The sequence below is a fragment of the Physcomitrium patens genome, chromosome 5 (genome assembly GCF_059467195.1).
Source record: "Physcomitrium patens ecotype Gransden chromosome 5, ASM5946719v1, whole genome shotgun sequence".
NCBI classification, from domain to species: Eukaryota; Viridiplantae; Streptophyta; class Bryopsida; order Funariales; family Funariaceae; genus Physcomitrium; species Physcomitrium patens.
The window spans coordinates 5,363,797-5,379,579 of record NC_143414.1 but is presented as its reverse complement, the minus strand read 5'-3'; the positions used below and the strand labels follow the sequence as shown (position 1 = coordinate 5,379,579).

General features: G+C 34.5%; 2 protein-coding genes and 1 long non-coding RNA gene across 3 annotated transcripts; all 3 read left to right on the top strand.

Annotated features, from left to right (window-relative positions):
- The first annotated feature begins 5,145 nt into the window (after positions 1-5,145).
- On the top strand, positions 5,146-7,222 carry LOC112282724 (sodium/pyruvate cotransporter BASS2, chloroplastic). Its single transcript, XM_024520724.3, has one exon. The coding sequence runs from the start codon at positions 5,424-5,426 to the stop codon at positions 6,693-6,695; it is 1,272 nt and encodes a 423-aa protein (XP_024376492.1). The 5' UTR covers positions 5,146-5,423; the 3' UTR covers positions 6,696-7,222.
- Positions 7,223-7,296: 74 nt separating this feature from the next.
- Positions 7,297-8,143, top strand: LOC149989244 (uncharacterized). Its single transcript, XR_016502888.1, has 2 exons — positions 7,297-7,435; positions 7,872-8,143. It is a non-coding gene; the product is annotated as an uncharacterized LOC149989244 (long non-coding RNA).
- Positions 8,144-12,555: 4,412 nt separating this feature from the next.
- Positions 12,556-15,761, top strand: LOC112282839 (cysteine synthase 2). The gene is made up of 6 exons (XM_024520915.3): positions 12,556-13,148; positions 13,323-13,397; positions 13,567-13,710; positions 14,001-14,696; positions 14,967-15,202; positions 15,322-15,761. Exons 1-6 carry the CDS (start codon positions 12,876-12,878, stop codon positions 15,560-15,562), a joined length of 1,665 nt encoding a protein of 554 aa, XP_024376683.1. The 5' UTR covers positions 12,556-12,875; the 3' UTR covers positions 15,563-15,761.
- The last annotated feature ends 22 nt before the right edge of the window (positions 15,762-15,783 follow it).

Sequence of the window (15,783 nt, the reverse complement as noted above, 5' to 3'; positions counted from 1 at the left end):
TTGAATATAAACTTTTATAATTTTTAAAAAAAAAAATTTAAACAAGGAAATTACAATATTTGAAAATTTGGTGCAATACATATATACACATATACACACACATAGATGACCACATTCCAAAATAAAAGTATGATCTGAAAAAAACTGCTCATGTATTGAGCTAAATAATATTTATATACATCTAAGAATTAAGCAAACTAAAAATAAATAAATAAATAAAAACATTCATTTTTTCTTATATTCAGAGTTTATTTGTACAAACTTAAATTCATTAACTTATCTTTATGCACCAGATTTAAAATGAAGACAGTATGATGATAACTGATCAATAAAAATCTTAAAAAACAAATCACAATAGGTCATTACCAGGTCAATTTTCAATGCCACCTTTTTTATTTTATATTTGAAACTCTCCAATTTGATATAGTTTGTTTGAGGTAAAAATATTCACAACATTTAATGATGTCAGGGCAGTGTCCATTTGCAAGTCATCAAATTGTGTCGTGATTTAAAATCAAGTGTTTATTCATTCATTTGTGTGATAAATTGTAATTTTCTTTTTTAGCATTATAATACTTTCTATGTTTACACTTTTCATTTTTTTTTTTAAACCTCTTAGTATAAATTCAATGTGCATCAAATGTGTAAAATTTTGTTGATACATAGAATTGATTATCATTCCTATGTAAAAATACCTATAGATTGTTCTTGTTTTTGATAGAATTTTATACTCTTAAAGAAAAATTATAAAGTAAGAAAAAAATTAGCTCCCCATGAAACTACTTTGTAAAAACATGTAGGAATATTGATAGAAATTTTAAACTTTTTTAAAAACTAAAATATATTTCTAAAAACTTGTAGCAAATTTTATAATATTTAAGTTTATTTATAGAAAGTCTTTGTAAATACTAGAATAAATTCATGTAATTGAAAAAATTCTTTGTAAAGCATATTTTGGTAGCTTAAATAAAACAAATCTCATTATAGGATTCTTTTAAATAACTTGTGAATTTTTTTAGTGAATAATATGTAATAATATAATTTTATAATAAGTAAAAAATAGTGTAAAAATAAAGCTATAGTTAATCTTATCAAATCTTTGATAAAATCTTATACACCTTATGATTGAAAAGTAATTATTTTTATTTATTTAATTATTTATGATATAGCTTGAAATATCTATTTAATTATCTTACAATGTTTGATAGGCTTAAATTTTGAATTATTTTTTATATGAAAGAGCTCATAGAAGACAAATCAATGGAATAAAAATAAGAAACAAAAACACTCTCTGATTGATTCCATTTTCCATTGTTTCCATCAAAAGTGAAGCAAAAGTTGATTTCATAGGACCTTGAGGGAACCATGTTAACATTAATTATATCAAAAGATTATGTACAAATGCATGATAACAAGAACAATACAAGCTCAAACCACAATCTTGCATAGCAAATATTCATGATATGATTATTATGGTGTTGATAATAATTATGGTGTTAGTGATGATTATGGTGCTTACATACTTAATAGAACAAAGTCAAATATGGTGCCTAAATTTAATCAAATTTAAATTCAATTAATCAAGCTTAACAACATTTAATAGGTGTAAAGGATCCTTTACCATCACCGACATGATACAAACAAACAAGAGCAATAAGAATCAAAATGAGTTTATCTTTGTATACAATGTGAGTGTAATTTCTAATTTTTTTCCAATAATATTTTTATATCACTATGGATATTTTTACTAAATTTAGTATTTAATATGTAGTATATTTTTATTATATATATTTTTTTACTATGTTAGACCTAATCAATAGATGAGACATATGGAATAGCTTAAGATGAAGCTTTTGAAGGATTTTGCAAAAGATATTATGAAAAAGAGTGGCAAAGAAGATGAAATTAAATTTGAAATATAATAACATAATTTATAATTTTATTATGTTAAGGTATTTATAGAATGATTTATACACAAATAAATTTTTATAGTCATTTTATTCTTTAAACAAAACTAAGTAAAATTTTTTATTCTTAGTAAAATTTGGTTTTGTTTAGTTCTATTTCCATTTTTACAATTTTGTCTTTTGTATCCTATTCTGTTTAATATTGTTCAGTTTTATTCTGGTCTATTTTGTCCTATTTTGTGATGAAGCTTTATGTTGCTGTGAATTAGAAGGAACTTGGATTTTTTTGATACAGACATGTCTTATTTCATTAATATCAAAGCAAATGTTAGATTATTCTTTGATAGTGTATCAATAGTCATCATTTAGTTCAAGGTCAGTTATTGTGGTCTCATTAAGTATTGTGTTGAGGCTACCATGAGCTATTCTTAAAAAGTCAATCGAGGGATGAGAAGGCATTATAATAGTAGAGTCGAGTGCAAAAATTACAGTATAGAAGATATGGCAGAACAATCCCAAATGGAGGCTCAAATACAACACTTTTTAGGCCAGATAGCTACTTTGCAAGTGCAAATAGAAACCTTAAGGATAAAAGAAGCTTACATCTGCTATACTGAAATTGAGTAAGCCTATTACATACTCTGGGATTTCAAGACAAGAAGATGTATATCAATGGCTCTTCAATATGTGATAATACCTTTAATTATCTGAGGGCAAATACCATTGGAGCAATTATATATACAGCCAACTAATTGAGAGATACGACAGCCATTTGATGACAACATTGAGTTCAAAGCTATTGAGCTCAAGGTAGATTTTGTGATAAAGAAGAGTTTGAGACTAAGTTTAAGAATCAATTTTGGCCTATCAATGGAAAGAAGATAATACGCAATTAGTTGGCAAATCTTTCACAATCTAAGTCGGTGCAAGATTATGTCTCCTATTTCAAATCCATTTGTCTTTAAATTGACAATATTTTATATGCAGAGATGATTGATTGCTTTACATGAGGGTTGAAACTTGGAGTCTAGTAAAAGGTAGAACTAAGAGATCTACAAACATTTAAAGATGCAATTCAGATTACGAAGAGGGCTGATGCTTAGATTTTAGAAATCATTAAACATGACCTATAACATGAAGTCCTATGCTGTTATTTAATACTATGGTTCAAAAACCAATGCCAATAGAGATTGATATCCTATAAGGATTATTGACATTACAAAGTCAATAAATATTGGTACAAAAAGGATTGTGTTTCTATTGTCTGGAGCTAAGCCACCAAATTGATGGATGTTCACAACATCAAAATTCAAGCACTAACAAAACAAAGTAGGTTTACAATCTTGAAACTCACTAAGTCGATAATGAGATAGTATAGAGAAATAAAGCCTCCCAATAAAGGCGCCAGGGACTAATATTGGAAATAGCTATTGTCTTTCAAAGATAAATGGCATGGCCTTAGACAACTATAAAAAGAGTTGACTAGTGCATCTAGTAGGACTACTAAGAAGACAACCATATTGAATGCTTATAGATTATGGCTCTACACAAAATTGTATCTTGACTAAAATTATCAATTGACTTGGGATTAAAACTAAGGTAATCAAAGGAAGGAGTATATACCTTGCAAATGATCGAGAAAATGTACTGAGTGAGACTTGTAGAGAAGAAACCTTGAGGTTGACTAATACCTATGTCTTAAGCGAGAGGTTTAAGGTAACAAAGCTAAGATATGATGTTATCCTTGGTATGCCATGGTTAGAGGTAAAAAATAAGCAAGTTGATTGGATAGGAAGGACAACATCTTTCAAAGATGGTGGACATAAGGTGACTCTTTGTACATCTGCATCGAGTGAAAAGGAAAACAATCTACAAAATAAAAACTTACTTGTAGGAATGACTTTTATGAAGAAGAAAATACAACATAAACAATCGATATATATGGTAGTTATAAATCTTACATCAATGGTAGAAAAGAGAGCCAAAAGAATAGAACAAGCAGATCAATTCATACAAAATATCAAGATGTCTTTCTAACCAATCTACGTAGTGGCGTGCCTCCTTATTGAGGTACCACTTTTCAAATAGAACTATTGCATAATACATGTCAATACTCTCACAGATAATACAATTGTTTTTGTTTTGCATTTATTGAATGTAACGTGATATATTTTATTTTGACATGTAGAAAATTTTGGTAAGAACAAGGTTAAAACCCAAAGCACCAAACTTTGTCGGGATCTTTTGTCTAGGAAAACTTCATAAACTATCCAATGAAATCTATGTTTAATATAAATGTGACACATATATTTTATATTAAATATATTCACATATATTTAATATAAATTTGACACATGTGATGCAAACAAGATGATTGGAACAAAGTTTCCAGTGTGATTTTTTACAAACAGAAAATGTAACCTATTGTGGAGAAACCAGTGTCCATTGCTTCCATCCACCAAACCCACTTTACCACTTGTATTATTATTTCGAAATTTCCTTTACGATTGTCATCACTTTCATTGTCCTTTTTTCCACCTATAAAAAGCGTGATGTGTAATGACAACCTTTGGATGGCATATCCATACCATCTGAGAAGTCTTACCATGCCAGCATTTACTGAAAACCCTAAAGGAACACAGCAAAACAATTCAACCCATTCAGGTTTAGGGCAACGAGGATTTTGAGGGTGATGACAGAAATAGAACAGGAAGCTTGCGGACCAATAGTAACAGCGTGGATCTCAGCCATTGGTTTCTCTGAGCAAAACTCTACTCAACCGCTGATTTGAAACCAGAAGAATCCATTAAAGCCCAGACTGGGCGGCTTTATACACCTGAAAAAGTGAAGTAGCAAGCAAAGCAAGTGGTGATGGGCAGTGAAGCACGGTGATTCAAAGCCCCTGTTCCAACCGTGACCAGGAAGGACGAAACAAACGCGGGGTGGAACATTTGGTAGGGAACACATGCATAATGGAGTATCCATCTACATTCATCCATATACGGATGCAAAACTTAAGCCAGCGCACCCTAACTCATCCACATGCAACGATTGACATCGGATGGGGCAGGGCATTGACAGGGGGGGGGCATGTCAGACGATGACTCCGAGAACTAATTCCTCAAGAGCTAAAATTGCTAAGACAGAGAATTAACTAGGAAATGAGAATGTGAGGTGAGGATTGGGCCGTGGATTGCGAGTTCGTAATACGTGGTCCACACACCCAATCTCCTTGCTTGTCTGTGTCCTCTCTCTCTCCGTCTGTCTCATCCTTCCGCCTTCTTGCAAGCGCGGCTGCGTCGTCTTGCTAGCCTGCAAAAAGGTGTCCTACGCTCTGAAATTCCCGACGCTGGCATTGGAAAGCAAGGCCTGGGCTCCTCCCTTCTTAGCTGCCTCGCCTCCCACTTCACTGCCCCTTTCAGTTGCTCTCCGAGAGATCGAGGATTAAGGTTGTACTTAATTCTGTGCTCTCGTGTAGCGAGGTGTTTGATTCTTTGCAACCCTGTCGTAGGAGCCATGGCCAGCATCGCTGCGAGCCGCGCCGTTGGGGCGACATGGAGTGGGGCCGCGCTGCAGAGGGACGTGAAGCTGAGGAGCCTCGGGAGCGGGTCGATTGCCTTGGCTGCACCGAAAATGGGGAGGGTGAGTGCTCCGAGCGGGTTGCATCTGAGGGCGAGTGCGGGAGCTGGTGCCATGGACGGGGGCATGTTCCTTCCATTGGGCGGGAAGGGTTTGAGGTTGAGGAGCGAGAAGGAGGATAGGAGCATAGTGTGTGGAGCAGAAGTGGGAGCGTCTGGAGGTGCGGAGGTGTCTGCCCCGCGGGAATTGAACTCGTTCGAGAAGGTGGTGGACGTGTTGACGACCATGTTTCCTGTGTGGGTTATCCTCGGGACGCTCATTGGAATTTACAAGCCGTCCGCGGTGACATGGTTGAACACGGATTTGTTTACGCTCTGCTTGGGGTTCCTCATGCTCTCCATGGGGCTCACACTCACTGTGGAGGATTTTAGGCGGTGCCTGCGCAATCCCTGGACCGTGGGGGTGGGGTTTGTCGCGCAGTACTTGGTGAAGCCCGTGCTCGGGTTCGTGATTGCCCATGCGCTGAAATTGTCCGCGCCACTGGCGACAGGGCTCATCCTCGTCTCTTGCTGCCCAGGAGGCCAAGCCTCCAATGTAGCCACTTACATCTCCAAGGGTAATGTGGCGCTCTCTGTGCTCATGACTACAGCTTCCACCATCGGCGCTATCTTCATGACTCCCTTGCTTACTAAGGTTCTTGCCGGACAGCTGGTGCCTGTAGACGCGGTGGGATTGGCTGTGAGCACATTCCAAGTGGTGCTCATGCCGACCGTTGTTGGAGTGGTCGCCCATGAGATGTTTCCCAAGATCGTCGAGAAGATCATCACGGTCACCCCTTTGGTCGGTGTGATCATGACTACATTGTTGTGCGCAAGCCCCATCGGACAGGTTTCTGACGTTTTGGTTGCTCAAGGAGCGCAGCTTATCCTGCCCGTAGCCCTGTTGCATCTGGCAGCTTTCGCTCTTGGATACTTCATGTCGAAGATGTTCAAGTTCGGAGAGTCGACCTCGAGGACTATCTCGATTGAATGCGGAATGCAATCCTCTGCTTTGGGATTTTTATTGGCACAGAAGCATTTCAGCAACCCCTTGGTGGCTGTTCCCTCGGCTGTGAGTGTTGTGGCCATGGCGCTCGGCGGAAGTGCTTTGGCTGTGTACTGGAGAAATCAGGCCATTCCTGCTGATGACAAGGACGACTTCAAGGAATAGTGATCCACACTTTTGGTGATTACAGTGAGGTTTTTATTTTCTTTTCTCCTCCCCCCCCCAAAATTTCCTCCCATTTTTCTCCTCCCCCCCCCAAAATTTCCTCCCATTTTTCTCCGGTTGCATAGAAACATAGACGCCTCTTTAAAGACTGCTGGTGCCGTTCCCATCACAGGTTTTCAAAGGTTTACGATGGGTTAGATAAGTCTTCATACGGTTATTGTGGGGGCCCCTCGCTTACCATGGTAGACACTACATACACAAAGAACTGTTCTTTGTGTTTGTGTGTTTTTTTTTTTTTTTTTTTTTTTTTGTCATTAACCGCCGTTAGCGATAGCCGCGCATGCATGTTGTATCCATGAGTCTGTAACAAATGTAAGGTAATCTGGATCCCTCATCTCTTCTGATCTTCAACTATCATCAGGGGGCTCGCCCCTTACATTTCTATTCTCCATTTTCTCAAAGCCAATGGCTCTATATTAATGTCAATCGGAGATGTGTTAAGGAATCTCTCTGCATTGCGGATAAAATGCGGCGTTCTTCTATTGCGTCAAGCTGTCTGGCAACATGTTGTATGCCCGCCCTCCCCGAAACCTGGAGCCTCTTCCAGTATCTAACGGGAGGGTTATTTTCTGCGGGTGTTGAATGACAGGATACCGCGCGAGTCTGGCAACTTAGCCACGGCTTTGACCTTATCTAACTGACGTTGTCAAGCACATAATTTAACCTAAAGATATCTCATGGTAATTACCAGCTTAAATATTCACTAACATGCATATGAGGTTTAAACTTGCTCTTTGTAAACTGATTAAGCTAGGCTATCTATACACACATACACACACACACATATATATATATATATATATAGTCTCGTTTGTTGGTTCACTCTAGACTGCAAGGCTCTATACATGAACATTAAAATTTTCGCAATCAGTCTCCTGCAGAATGAGCTCAATTGAGTCATTAGTGAAGGTCAGGCTTAATATACTTTGTTCCATCAAGATGGTGTGGTATGAACCTAGGGGATTTAAAACAATGCGGGGAGAGCTTGTAATTTTTTCATGCCGTCCGACATCATCAATCATGCCACGAACATGCACGCCATCTAGAAGTTTCGTGAGAAAAAAATGTTACTGATACTCTCTTGTTGATGTGGCGATGCTTTCCGTTGTTGAGCAGGGAAAACTGTTTACTGACTGATTGAACAGTGCTAGTTACCGAGCCTACTCCTTGGCGGAACCCCAAGCAAGAAATTTTGCAATGATCAGGCAAGTACAAATTGAGTATATGCTACACTTCTTTTTACACTAGTATAGTCACAAGAAGTGTAGCATGGTAGGCTTCGAGCAGAATTTAAATGCATGGGTCAACCTAGGAACCTTGACCAATGTGTGCACCTTTTAAATTTCGTTGAGCAGAAATAAAAATTCCAATATATAGTCGCACCATTACCACAGCCATTACCCACAGCATCAATTTTATCAGTGTAGAATGACTAACTTTGTGGTTGTGGCAATTTCTTTCAATGTGTTTATCTTAATTTCTTGCATTATATATAATGTAAGAATTAGGCATTGGAATAATGTATTCAAAAACCAATATTTATATTATGAGAATTTTAAATATTAACAAGGAAACAAATTCTATCTTATCACACAAGGCAAAGTCTTAAGATTGTTGGGCAATCTTCCTTTGCAAAATAATTTGATTCTTAGAATCTAGTATGAAGTACCTCAAAGATCCTTTGATGCCAAATCCATTACTATCAAGCAACATTCTATATTACAGATTAAAACTATAAATATATGCATATGTATTATTCTTTTTAATCCTTTAGTTTTTTTTCTAACATAATATTTATAAAAAACAACCAATAGAAGCTTCAATCATTTATTTTTTATTTCAAAAGAAAATATAGTTGAAATAATTTTGAAAAGATTGATTTGTCTAAAATAGAAATAAGGTCTAAATTTTTATGCAAATTTGTAACACTTTGTTTAAATAATATGTAATCTTGTTGATTGATTTTCCTTTGTTGATTGATTTTCCAAAACCACTCTAATCTTTAAGTTAATTTTTCTACTACATATATATTGAAGTATAATATTTGATAACATTGACTACTTCTTAAATATCATTTGTAAATTGAAGTATCTTGATAATATCCTTCAAAATAACTACTATTATAGTAATATATACATTATAGGGTTTAAAACATGGTTTTTTAAGGTCATATTTTATCCATGATGCAAGCTTAAAGTATCTCATGATATTCTAAAATATCATTTAATACTTCACCAAATCATCCACCTTGAAAGGTGAGTGATTTTGAAATTAAAATATTAAAAGATGAATGGGATTAATATCAAAAATTGTGTTGCTTGCCTCAGCTCTCTTCCCTATTTGACTCCATACTAAGAAGATAATAAAGTTTGAATTAGGGAGTAATATCAAGGGATAATAAAGTTTTAAAATTGATACTTTGGATTTGATATTTTGAGTGATTTTGGAAATATCAAATACTGAATTCGAATTATTTGGTTTTATAAAAGTGCCATGTTTGAAACCCCTTATTGTTAATGTTCCTATTTTTTTTTATACTACATAAATACAACTTTCAAATTAAATTTGTATAATAAAAATAGGCATGTAAGGATATAGTATATAGTCCTTGATATCTTTATATAGTAGAAGGATTATAGTTAATATAAAATCATACAAATATTAGCTACTACCAATCAAACATTGTTTGTACAAATTGATTGATAACAAGTTGATGTAAAGTTTTGGAATGTAAATTGCTTATTTTCATTCTTTAAAAAAGACTTAAGAAGAAGAAAAATAAAATTACAAGCAACAATATTATAGTTTCTACATCAGATATTTAAACATAAGAGCTTTTAAGAGATGTCATAAATTTATTACTTTGTGGACTTGGTTGTAATAATATTTGATATTGGACTCTCATAATTTAATTTTATTACAATTGTAACTTGTATCAACCTAAAAAATATTAAAGAGGCAAATAACTACTCAAAAAAATAAGCCACAATAAACATTATTAAGTTTTATAGAATTGTTTATGTCACATGACAACTACATTTTAAAAAACCAATATAAAATTAATATATTAGTAAATTTTAGATGCATTGTTTAATTAAATAAGTACTTATAAAAAGTATTCAATTAAAAAAATAATTATTTGAAATTTCTAATTATTTTGATAATAGAAGGATCTACATGATTTAATAGTAATGGATAGAGTAATTCTTTTAATAATACTTTAAAAACTACCATAAAAATTAAAAAGAGAACAAAAAGAAAAAAAAAAGATAAAGCGATTTTTTAATGAAATTATAGTATATGATTATTTTTAAAATTCTATCTTCTAAAAATTTATATATTTAGAATATTTTATAATATATAATAATTAAAAAATAAAATATAATATTAATAAGAAATATATTATGCAAGGTTACAAAAACAAATCCTAGACATGTCTTAAAAGAAAAGTTATGCTCTTTTCTTTTAATCGATTTTATGACAACATTTGTATATTCTTTAGTTTTTTTGTAAAGTTCTATATTGCTATATATAAAACAAGCTTTCAAAGCAATGTAGAATGTATAATAATCTTAACAAAAAGAACATTGTAAGGTCTTAATTATATTGGATGACATTTGTAGGTGTCAATTGACTTTATAAATTTAAAAAACTTTAATTAAACTTATTTGATTCATTAAATCAGAAAATTAAATATTTTTTTATTATGCTTTATATTTTATTATTTTCATATATATTTTTATGTCTTTCTATACTTGCTTTAACTTATAAAAAATTGTCTATTCAAAAATATTTATATAAAAAATTATAAATAAAATAAAGTAACTTTTTTACAAAATTAAAAATTTATTTTATCTATTTAAAAATCTTTTAGATTATTTTATGAAAGGCATATCTTTCATCACTTAGTTAGTAAAAAACACTTGATCTTTGGCTATAACAATTTAAAATTACATATTTATTGATTGATAAAATAAAATTTTAAGAAAATAATACACAATAGCCAATTTTTTTATATGTAAGTCTTTATTATTATTATTAAACATGATAAAATTTCTATATATATATATATATAACATGCTTAATTTAAGTTCTAAAGAATTATTTTATTATACTAAAGTTGATAAATTCATCAAAATTATTTGAAAGAATCTAAGCTATTTGAAAAATATTAAAATAACTACATTTAGAAGTTTCATAGAGTAGGAATTACAAAATTTTGTTCTATTATTTCAATAATGGAAAATAGAAAGTATAATAAATACAATCATATAAATAAGTTGTAATATATTTTGTTGTACAAATTACCTTATTTAGAGCCTTAAAGCAAGTTATAAGAAGATAAGTTCTTAAATAGTTTCAAGTTTCTATAAATTAACCAAAATAATTTCACAAGTATAGATAATTGTTGCAACCAAAAGAAAAACATACTCTCTGTGAGTTTTAGGACAATTTTTTTAATCTGTATTAGATTTGTAGTTTTGTTTTGAAACAATTGATATATAACACAAATTAAAAGTTCAAATCTAATCTTATAATTACTTTCTTTTTTACAAATTAAAATTAAATTTCTAAAATTCCAAATCTATAACTTGGCATTGCTTTTAAACTTCTGTAAGTGTTTGTAAAAACTTATATATCACCAAGATGATTATAACAAAGCATAAAAACTTAAATAACTAAGGATTAAAAATGTACTTAGATGGGAGGGATTTGAGCAAAGAAAGTATTAAAAACCAAAAAATAAAAATAATTTTTAAGATGTCCCTATAGTTCTTTATGTTTGTCTCTTCTTCTAACATTGTGATCTATTATCTTATATTTTTTCAATTAAAATTATAACAATAAACATAAAACCATACATCAACTTAAACAATCCTAACACCTTTATACATAATCATAAATTCTTATGCTATGTACAACTCATAGCCAATTTTTTTGCATTTTATAAACACTATCTTCTAAAGTCAATAAGCCACAACATTGCAACGTTTTATTATAGTAATGTTTGTAAACTACTATTTGTTAGTTAAAACACAATCTTCAAATGCAAAAAAATAATTGAGCCTTCTAAGAAAGAATAAATGATAGAGTTTTTTTTTTTTTCAAATAAGTATAAATTTCAATAATTTATTATTATTATTATTATTTATTGGAAATGCTTCAGATTTCCTTTAGCACTCTAAGTATTTAGTACAAATTTCTTCTTCTGCCCATTTTTTTTTTAATTTTTAATTTTTAATTTTTACATAATTGTTATTGAACAGTATTGATTTATCTTATTTAACTTGACCTATGTATTATTAAAATAATAAAAAAGAATGTATTCAATTTTTTTTTTTTTTTTTTTTTTTTTTTCAAACTGAAAACAATGATATTATCTAGTAACTTTAAAGTAAGATTTTTACATTTTTTGATACCCCACATGATCTACTCTGTTCTGAAATGAACTAACAACCAAGATAAGATTATGTTATTTTATTTTTATATCCATTTTAAGATTACACTAAAAAAAGTTCATCTGGAAGGGCTTGTTCAAGTCTTCATTTATCTCACTACTTATTACCTCCATTCATTTCTTAAATGTAATTCTTCGTTACACAAGAATTTCAATATGCAAGAAATATTTGCATATTGTACTGAACAGAGTGAATGTTTGTGTTTGTAATTTTGTGTCAGAGAAAGTAAGGAGAAGATGAAGCTTGGGTCGTGGGAAGAAAATTAGTGTGGTAATGGATGAGAGCTCGGGCGAGCCAAGAGCGATTCCATAGCATGAATGAGTGAGATGCATTTTGTTCACAGCAAAGGTTCACGTGATTTCATGTGTTGAGGGTCGAGGTTTGCACAAATGCGGCGTCCCACTGTTTTGTGAGATGCTTCGCTTGCGGTCCGCGTTCCCGGTGCTGCAGTTCCTTAAGTCGGAACCGAGGGGCTTAGCTCAAGTTTTTAGCTATAAGACTCGTTAAGTTTTAGAAGACGTCAGAAATGCGGTGTTTGATGGATTGTAATGGCAGTTGAAACCACCGTGTTTGCATTAGAAGGAGGGTGTGGCAAATTCATCAGAAGGTGGAATGAGGGAGGACAGGCGTGGTAGCTGAGAGAAAGGTCTCGGGAGCAAAGATGCAGAGGAGGGAGGGCGTGGTGGTGGCATCTGTGGCGGCGGTGGTGCTCGCTGCTGCGGCTGTCGTGTCGCTGCGATGGAAGCATCGTAAGTGTGAATCGTGGAAGGAGTTTGTGCGTCACTGGGGGATGATGTGCACAGAGACGTCGCAGAAACATTTGAATTTTAACAGGGGGAGAGCGGGGGTGGGGGTGAGCGAGGGAGTCATAGGAGCGATTGGGAACACACCGTTGATTAGAATTCGGAGTCTGTCGGAAGCCACTGGCTGCGAGGTGCGGAGACTTGATGTGATTTATCATTTATACTAATTTGCACTTTATTTGTTTGCTTTTCTCCAGGCTTTTGAGTTGTTTAGTCACTTGAATCAGGCCGCATTCGTGACAGGATTTTTCTTTCTGTTACTAAGTCCTTCGTCTGATTGTGCTTTCAATTTTTGAGCGGGCCAGATCTACGGTAAATGCGAATTTCTGAATCCTGGTGGAAGTGTGAAGGACAGGGTTGCCGTCCAAATTATTGAGGAGGTGAGAAATCTTTTGCGCCTTTACCTCGGGGTCAGTTGTCTTGGCATCTTGCGAATTGAAATTTATATTAACAATTCTCTGGCTTTTGTTACCACCATGAATGTACGATGTAGGAAATCGTTTCTTATTCGATCGCAGGGAAGCCTAATTTGTAAACTATGCATCGCAGGCATTGCAATCTGGGGCTCTATGTGTTGGTGGTGTTGTTACTGAGGGAAGTGCTGGCAGTACAGCTGTAAGCTTAGCCATGGTTGCCTTAGCGTATGGGTGCAGATGCCACGTTGTGATCCCTGACGATGCTGCGATTGAGAAGGTACGCTCTGTTTTGTTCGCCACTTGCTACCGATATCCAGCACGGTATTAGCAATCATCATAATCTGAAAACATAATCTTATGAACATATATCCTGAAGGGTTCAGAATTTAGGGTTTGTTGTGTACACGATAATTCATTTATTCTAAAGAGGATCGCGCTTAAAAAGCTTTGCATGCCATACTGCAATTTTGGGATCCCTTTGAGTCAGCTGGTTTCATTCCAAAGTCTTGACTATTTTGAGGCAGCGCTGATTTAGGTATTGTGCAATTTTTTTCTGTTGCTTGCCAGACTCAAATATTGGAATCAATGGGTGCTACTGTCGAGCGAGTGCGACCTGTTTCTATCACACATAAAAACCACTTCGTAAATGTTGCTAGGCGACGTGCACTGGAAGCCCGTGCTGCTAATTCAGCACCCGAGGCACAGCTATATGCAATTTCAAAGCAAAATCCACACCTAGAGGAAAAGGTTGACCATCATGTTAAAGCTTTTACATCAGAGGTTCATGAATTTCACGCCGCAATACATTCCAAAAGCGGGTTACCATGTGAAATAATAGCAACAAGAAATAATTCATGTGATTCAAGACCAGCTGAGGAGGAGTTTTTGATCTCCATACAGAAGGAGATAATCGCATGTTTAATCGCTGGCGTTACTGATAGTTCTCATGTGAAAAACACCCGCTCATCCGGTGAAAAGCTTCACGTGATATCTGAGGAGCAAGCTAATGCTGGTATGAGTTTAGCGGAGGCACAACCCACGGAACTTCATGTTAGAGACAGCGACTCCAGTGATCACTTGAACAGCAAATGGCAAGGTCGAGGTGGGTACTTTGCAGACCAATTCGAGAACCTGGCAAATTTCCGGGCTCATTATGAGGGAACGGGTCCAGAGATATGGGTGCAGACAGGTGGAAAGGTTGACGCGTTTGTTGCAGCTGCTGGAACTGGTGGGACAATTGCAGGAGTTTCACGATATTTGAAGGTAGTTTTTCGTTTTAACTATGTGGAGTATTTTTATTGCGAATTGGGTCACTGATGTTGAACCTGTTTTTGTAAATTGCCGCCCACATTCAGCTCAATTACTCCATCTATTTTTCAGTTTCGTTCTCAGGAGGGTTGAGTCCCTCAGCCAAAAGCAGGACGAAAGCATTCAGTATTAATGATGACATGAAAAGATAGAAATTCAAGGTTTTGGTTTCACTAATCTCTAATTCTGCAAGGCTTACGAACTTTTTAGTGATTATATTTGCAGGAACAAAATCCTCAAGTAAAATGTTTTCTTATAGATCCTCCGGGCTCAGGGTTATATAACAAAGTCACTCGGGGTGTGATGTACACAAGAGAGGAAGCCGAAGGCAAACGCATGAAAAATCCTTTCGATACCATCACAGAGGGAATAGGTATTAATCGAATAACTGAAAATTTCAAGAAAGCACAGCTCGATGGAGCTTTTCGGGGCACTGACAAGGAGGCCGTTGAAATGGCAAGGTTGGCTCTGATCTATGCCTTATTTTCTTGGGAAACTGAATTCCTTGAAGTAACTTAAGCCCTCTTTCCTTGTAACTACTGGACATTTGGATTCACCAGATGGTATGTATGTGTTGCAGGTATCTGATGAGGAACGATGGTTTATTCTTAGGAAGCTCTTCTTCCATGAATTGCGTGGGTGCGGTACGTGTTGCTCAAATGCTGGGTCCAGGGCATACAATTGTAACTATTCTTTGTGATGGTGGCGCTCGTCATTTAAGCAAGTTCCACAACGCAGATTACTTGGCTGCACAGGGCCTCACACCCATTGCCAAATCCCTGGAGTTTATACAGCCGAGAAACCCTGCACATGCTGTTTGATAGATGACATAAGTCAGATCCTAGGTCTAAATTGGTGACATTATTCATGCTTTGCCCATCCTTTTCCGTGTAGACTTCGTACAAGCTTCTGTAGTAGGTGCTCTTCTTCAGGTTTTCACTTAATCAATCGCTGTGAGTTTATCTCAAGTATACTAAACACGTCAATATCCCACAGCTCGGAGATAGAATTTAAAATTTATTCTATGATCGATTCGTGGCAG